This window comes from Dermacentor albipictus, chromosome 6 (genome assembly GCF_038994185.2).
Source record: "Dermacentor albipictus isolate Rhodes 1998 colony chromosome 6, USDA_Dalb.pri_finalv2, whole genome shotgun sequence".
Lineage (NCBI taxonomy): Eukaryota > Metazoa > Arthropoda > Arachnida > Ixodida > Ixodidae > Dermacentor > Dermacentor albipictus.
Window position 1 is genome coordinate 79101561 of NC_091826.1, and position 7856 is coordinate 79109416.

The 7856-nt window shown below is 49.7% G+C and overlaps 1 protein-coding gene across 1 annotated transcript in view; it reads right to left on the reverse strand.

The window, feature by feature from the left end:
- LOC139047042 (uncharacterized) overlaps positions 1–6938 on the reverse strand; it is a 30895-nt gene extending 23957 nt beyond the window's left edge. The window contains exons 1-3 of the mRNA XM_070520985.1: positions 6900–6938; positions 5467–5560; positions 1863–1892 (exon numbers count right to left, since the gene is read on the reverse strand). Coding sequence (XP_070377086.1) covers positions 1863–1892; positions 5467–5560; positions 6900–6938 — 163 coding nt within the window. The remainder of the gene's footprint in view (positions 1–1862; positions 1893–5466; positions 5561–6899) is intronic.
- Positions 6939–7856: the final 918 nt, after the last annotated feature.

The following is a 7856-nucleotide window of genomic DNA, read 5'->3' on the forward strand; positions in this document are numbered from 1 at the left end:
ATTTCACAAGGTGTCTTGAGTCTTTATGAAATTGCACGTGGCACATATTCAATGGAGACTTGTGAAGATCGTTCGCAATCAATTTTACTTTATAAAATAATTTGCACATAAATATTTATTAAATAAAAAATAAGTATGTAAATAAATATTTGCTGCAAAAAAAAAAAAGAACGGAGCCGGCGTGACGCGCACCAGCTAGAATTCAAAACGCGCGCGCACAAAACCGAAACCGGAAGTGTGATTCAGGTTTTAACATCGACGGCTTGGTGCGCTGCAGTCAATTCAGCCGCTAGGCTCTATGGGAGTGTCCGCTCTTGTTGTATTCCCTTCTCTATGGTTGAACCAGCAACGGGAAGTGGATTCTTGTGGCGTTGGTTTGTTTGACCTGCTGTAACATCTTTAAAAAGAAATGATGAAACTTACTTTCGGAACCTCCCTCGCAGAAGCCGAATCGTGCCGTGCCTTACTATGCGTGAAATTTCGCAACTGTGAAAGCATCTTAGGCTGCAACGACAAACGAGGGCGACGAAAATAAAGATGCGCAGCCAGTGGTGCGCGCACATGACCGATAAGTTAGTTTGTGGATTACTCGGACGCCGCCTCCTGGAGCGCCGTTCCTACACAAGGAGGGTTCCGTGTCCACCTAACTATCCATTTCGGGCGCCATTGATTGGCTGAAGCTGTACGAGCGAGAAGAAGATAGGTGTCACAGGCCAGCCAATCAGAACTTCAGCCGCAGCCGAAATGGACAGTCCATTACAAAGACACTTAGGGAATTATTCCCCCCCCCCCCACCTCCTCTTTGAAAAAGAAGCTCAGACAGGCCTTTGCAAGTGTAGGTCGACCCGTAGTATATCTTCGTGTGGGAAAAAAATCTCAAGTTGTGAGGTAACAGGCTTTATTATGACTTGGCTGTCACCCATCCAGTGAGCATGAGCCCCAGCGCACCGAAGAACAAGGCGCCGCCGGCGATGGCGTCGCAGACAAACATGTTGGACACGGCCGCGGAGTATTTCTTGAAGAACGGCTTCTCGTGTTCGTACTGGTGCTTGCACTCCTTGACGCCATCGTTGACGCAATTGAGAGAACCCTGGGAAGACCTGCGGAAAAGCGATGCGGGGTCACCTCGTAGTTCCCAAGCCTCTCAAACATGCTGGTCCGATACTTTTTCGCCGGATCGAAAAGTGCATATTACGTGTATCCTTGTGACAAACAAAAATTGATGGAGAAATAAGTAAAAGAAATCAACACTGTAGTTGGTGACCCTCCTATGTTTTCTACTGCCAACTAAATGTGTTGCAAGAAACACGTGGTTCTACTAAATTCGCAATCATATTCATATGAAATACGGCCACAAATTGCTTGGAGAGCACTTGTACGTTTGCCAGCCTTCACATACGATGTGCCTTAGGCAGAATTATCCATCAATACGGCGTTGTGACCTATCTGAGCGTGATGAGGAACATGGGTATATGTGAAATACCAGGGAGAGTCATGTTTACGTGGCAGCACAAAGTCGAAAAATTGCGTATAGTTAGCATTGCTAACACGGACCTTTTTTAAAATAGTTTGGCTGTTTGCTTTTCTAGATGTCGAATATTCCCTGTTAAACATTATGGTTCCTACAAGGATCACCTGACCAGACAAACAACTGTGATTTAGGGCGAAATAAAGCGAGCAGATTGGAAAAGTGCTGTGTGGGATTGTCATCCGCGCTCTTGCGACAAAGGAATGACAACCCAGTACTGCAAACAATCACGAGGGCGTTTATTGCACCTTTCATACATCAACGCCTGCTAGCCCAGTACCTATTCACAAATCATGGCGATGGGCGCGCATCAAATCGCGAAAGTCCGACTCACCGCTGCCGGATAACGAGCGAATATGTTCGCCTCATGCTGGACACCAACGCCTGGTCACTCGCGTGTACGGTCACATGAACGGTGGCGCGTTCGAACGAGGCCACGCGAGACGGTCTCTCAGAAGCATGGATCGGCGCACGCGCGGAACGTCCGCGCCACTTGCCGATCCGCAGCCAAAGTGGAAGTGCCATCTCCTTTCAGCGTCCAAGTAACCCCGTCGTTAGGTGGTGTTAGCACGGACACGGTCAAGCAGCGCGACTGCTTGACATTCAAGCACATTCGAGACATGGTCAAGCAGCGCAGCTGTCGCTCACTAAGCACTGTAAGTGAACTGGGAGAAGCAAAAGGTCTCACCGAGATTTGAACTCGGATCGCTGGATTCAGAGTGCTAACGTTACAACATGAGACTGCACACTTCCGACGCCGGGAATCGAACCCACTATTCCTGGGTGAAAGCCAGGTATCGTATTAACTAAACCACGCCGGATCTTTTGTTATGCGAAGCATATTAACGTAGGTTTCGGGCCTTCGCGCGACGCCCGGCGGTGGCCACCATTGACCCTGAAGTGGTGTCACGTGACATGACGTCACGTGATGACGTCACACCGGCTGCAGATGGGGCCTCATATCGCGCCGTCCGTCGCCTCCCGGCGGTGGCCACCATTGACCCTGAAGTGAGATCACATGATGTGACGTCACGTGATGACGTCACACCGGCTGCAGATGAGGCCTCATATCGCGCCGTCGTACGTCGCCCGGCGGAGGCCTCCACGCTTCGGTTCGCGCCGTCGCGCGCGACGTGGCGGCGGCGCCACCATCGCTGCATCACGTGATATGTGACGTCACGCCAGGGATGAAGCGGCGCACACCCGCCGTCGCGTCAGTCTCTGTGCCCGCAACCGCGCCAGCGTCTTTGCGCCGGGCGTGTATGCGGTCAAGATGCCTTCAAACGCTAAGGATACGCTAAGGTTAAGCCCAGTGGATGCTTAGTCCAGTTAATTAACGTCCAGTGGATGCTTCGTCGATCCACTGGGCTTAACCTTGATAAGCCTCCAATTTTTTTTCTTGTCTTTATTGCCAGTCCTCGAGATGTCACAACACACATTCCTTAGATATATACAACAATATATTCAACGACACCAAACACAAGGGAAATGAATACAAGAACCGAACAATAAATAGTACTATACACATGCGTTGCCGTCCGCTATACCGTAGGATGACGTTGTCTCATGAAAATTCTTTGAGCGCTGTCAGAGGTTCAACCCTGTACAGCCACTCAGGAACAGGCTGTTCCAACTTCTCTACTTCCACGTAAGATTGCATGCATTCACGTAAGTATAGCCATGCCAGTCGGGCATCCGGATCACAATGGGCGCCCGCCATTCTTGTGCGCCATAAACAGTGGAGGGCCGTAAGCATAACGACCTTCCTCGCCATTTACTGGTAGAAACCCGATTCCGTGGGGATCAATCGGTAACTCCTTTTTTATAGTTCTTTGCAATACGTCCCAGAAGAAGACCCCTTCCCAACAGTGGATGAAGACATGATCTATAGTTTCCGTTTTTTTTTAATAAGGCAACGTGTTCTCCATGGCATGTAGAACCCATGTTGTTCCAGGAAGATTTTAACAGGTAAAGTGCCGGTATGTAATTTAAAAAAGAATTATTTCGTGGCTGGTTGAACTGGCATCATCGTCACTCTTCAGTACGTCTAGGCCTGGGTCTCCAGTGTACACGGCAATGTACGTGGGTACAAGCAAGACACTGTCACGCAAATCACGGTATAGCTTTTTTCATTTTGCACTCCACAAATTTGCATTTCAAAAGCGAACACGGAAAATGGCAACACTCTGAACTATTTCTCGAAAGAAACCACGGACTGGTCCTGGAATTATTTCGGTACCTACAAGGAATTCGGGAAGTGATCTTGACAGCCTGATTTGGATCACGGTGCGCAGAATTGGGTCGTTTGTGTCTCGAAAAAAGAAGAACCTGTTCACCAATTGACGCAAGAAGAGGTGCGCCAACCCCAGACGGCCATTCTTCACACGCCGGAAAAGATTGTCTCGGCTGCATCGCTCCCAGATCGATGCCCACATGAATACAGCAAATACGCGGTTCAATTTCTGCACATTAATCCATGAGCACTGCAGTACCTGCATTACGCACCAGATCTTTGTCACGAGAACCATGTTGCACGCTGTAGCTCTTGCAAACATTGACAAGTGACCGGCGTTCCATCGGTCGGCTTTTTCTGTTACTTCTTTTGTCCGCTCCTTCCAGTACACGCTACTGTCCTTGTAGGCATCAAGGGGTACGCCAAGGTATTTAATTGGAGTCGTGACCCAGTTTACGTTCGAAAAGTAGTCTGGTGTAGACGCCCATCTTCCATGCCAAAGCCCCAAACATTTTTGCCAGTTAATGAAGCTGTTAGTGACGTTACCAAACTTTTTGACGATATTAACAGTATTCATTACACTTTGTTTGTCTTTACAGTACACAGCCACATCGTCAGCGTATGCCAATAGCTTCCCCTCTGCTGATTGAAGACAAAGCCCCTTAATACATTCATTTTCGATGATGGCCTGACAGCGTTTCTACGTAGACACAAAACAGGAGTGGACTGAGTGGACAACCCTGGCGAACGGAGCACTTCACGTTAATGGGGGCCCCCATTGTCTGATTAACTATAAGTCTGGTATAGCAGCTCCGGTACGCCATGGTCACCCCCTCAGTGATTATGTGGCCAAAATTAACGTGTTCAAGGATGGTGAGCAATATCTCGTGAGAAACGCAATCAAACCATTTCTCCAAGTGAATCTGGAGGATCACTACTGCATCACACATGGCGTCACAATGCTCCAGCACACACTTCATCTTATGAATGTTAGTAAAAATGGTTCTGCCGCGAATGCCACACGTCTGGTGTGGGCCGACTACCTTAATAACTGACTGCACACGTCGTGCCAGCACTTTCCACAATAGAGACTTTTAGCTTGTACGCTATTTCGGTAAACGGGAGCGGTTTGGGCGGATTACCGCATGGTCAGGGCGTAAACGTGAGTGGTGAAGCCGCCTGGTGTTTTAGAGCGCAACCAGACAAACGCATAGCTAAAACTGCAGTAACTCACCATATCCTGCTTCGCCACTCGTGCAAATTTTTGGCAGCGGCGTAATTGTGAACACGATTACGCCACTGTCGAAAATTTACGCCAGCAGCTAAGCAGAATATAGTAATTAGCTCTGTGTTTGTGTGGTTGAGCTTTGCGCCACTAGCTGGCGCCACCAATCTGGCCGCTAACCTTGACGCCCCCTCTAAACCTGAAAACCGCCCGCGCTTGCCCGAATTCCAGACACGCTAAAAGTCTCTAATAATTTGTAGTCGCAGTTAGTAAGCGCTATGGGTCTGTAGGAGGAAAGTTGTTTGAGCTTTTCGGTCTCTTCTGTTTTCGGTATTAGTACTGTATGGGACTGGCCAAAGAACAGAGGAAATGTTTTTAGTTCGAAGGCTTCGTTGAAAACTGCGACTAAAATAGGAGCTAGGTGGCCTTTAAACGATTTGTACCAAGCGGCACAAAGAGCGTCTGGACCTGGTGACTTGCCAGGGTTCAGGTCTTCGATGGCCTGCATCACGTCATGTTCTGTTATTGGTCGTTCTAACGTTTCTTTAACTTCGCTCGACAGCTGTGGCATTCGCTGCAAAAATAGATGCTTGAAATCGTGCATGTTGACATGCCTGAATGCAAAAACCTTTTGGTAATGTTGAAAGAACGCACACCCTATGTTATTGTTATCGGTTAATACCACCCATTCATATTCAATGGGCTCACTCTGCTTACGTCTGGAATGTTTTTTTTCTAGTCCGTGCTCTCTTCGTTGGCGCTTCCCCGCATGTTAGTCTTTCTGCTCTAGCGCGCACCAGTGCGCATCGATAGCGCTCTTCGTCGAACACTTCGAGCTTTTTCTTAACAGCGCGCATATCGTCTTGATAAGCGCCCGGTTGCTTGCATTTCAGCGTCGCCAATTTTTCCAGCAATGTTTTTAAATACTGTTCTTTGGCCTTCTCTTCACATAGCAGTACGCTACTTCTTTGAATTTCTTTCATTTTTATTGTTTGCTTCAGCAACTCCCATTCCTCGCCAATCTTCCCAAATCTGTCTTTTCCAAAAGAATTAACAGCAGTCACTACGTTTTCGTTAAAGGTTTCATCCCGTAGCAGCTCAGCAATCATTTTCCACGCTTCCCAGACGAATTCTTTACGTTTTTTGGCAGCCCACCCTGCATTTTACTATGCAGTGGGCAGAAAAGGATTCAGCAGTAACAGCATATTACTGGCATTTTTCTGCTAAATCGTATGAAAGATAGATACGGTCTAATCGTGCGTGACTTGTGCCCTGAAAGTGAGCGTACATCACGTCTCGGTCATCCCGAAAACACTCAGCGACATCTTCTAATTCGTATTCTTGTATAATCTGCGCCAGGATATCGCTGCTTTCATCATAAACTACGCGTCGCGTACACCTAACCTCGGCGTTCAATACACAGTTGAAATCCCCTACACAGACTATCATTTTGTGCACATGGCAATGATGCTTTAAACTCGAAAAGAAATTTGCCTTCTCTTGAACAGTATTAGGCGCGTAAATGCAAATCACGCGCCGTTGGACATTGCAATAGCTGAAGTCATAAACGAGAAGTCGACCAGAAGTGCACGAGAAGTAATCCTTTATGAGAAGACGAGGAAGCTTCCTCACGAAATGCACACACCCTGCCGAAGTCCCTAAGGCGTGGCTCACTACCTTGTAGTAGTTATTCGGGAAGCTTTGGACCATGCTCCCGGTCTCCTCCTCACCGTCTACCTCGGTTTCTTGCATGGCTAAAACGTTGAGGTCGTGGTCCGCTAGTAGTCTGCAAACGTGACTGTTTCCTTTAGGCGGCCAGACGTCGAACGCTTAGCGTGCCGAGGCTAATCGATGCGTTGGTAGTCATTACTGATGTAAGCCGGAGGGGAGAAGGCCCGGAGCATGGTGCTCACCTTAACGTCTAGCTGACCGCTAGCCACCTCCGTGGCCATCCGGTGGCCGTCGTACGGGTTCCTCTTTGGTCGGGTTCACGGTGGGTGTACACTGTCAGCCTCCATGTTCGGCCTAAGCTTGAGAGTGGAGCGCCTTCAGGAATGCGTCTTAGCGGCCGATGGGTCGGAGTCACCGCCAGCCGTTCCGTCGACTTTCTTCTCCTGTTGCAGGAACCTCTTGACCGGTGCCAAGACGCCTTCGACGCGGGCGCTGGCAGGGGTGGCGTTGAAGTCTTCCTCTGCCTGCTTAGCATCCGTAGCTCACTGGTGGCTCTCATTATCTTGCGGGGCCTTCCTCACGCTATCGAGTGTAGCTGCTGGCTCCTTGGGGGGAGGGACGTTGTTCCGTCCTCTTTTGGTCGGCATGGTCGTCCTGCTAGTTTCTGCCTCCAGGTTGCCGTTTCCAGCTCCCTTGGCGGCTTCCTCCGCCTCGGTCACGTCCATCACATGGTCTAATGTCGACGACTCGCCCTGCGCCGAACCCTTGGCTACTGCGTATGACCGCGGACAGTCCGCGTCGTTGTGTCCAAAAAACCTGCACCGGGAGCAACGGGGAACCTTACATTCTCCACGAACGTGGCCAGAGCCCCGGCAGCGCAGGCACTGAATAGGACGACCTGGGGCTACCACCAGCGCCAGCTCGCCGGCGACGCGAATCTGGTGGGGCAGGTTATCAACCTTCATCCCAGTTTTGAGCTGCAGCAGCCCTGCTCAGGTTGTTGAGCCCTTGTCGGAAACGCCATCCACTCGCCAGCGCTCGCGGATCACTTCGGTCACTATGCCAAAGGAGGCTAGCGCGGTCTTTACGTTTTCGTCATCCACCCCATGCCGAAGCCAGTGGATACGAAGCTTCACCTGTTGTTCCTTGGGGTCGATGACCAGGCAGCGACGCCCCTTCACCTGCAGCTCCTACAGTGC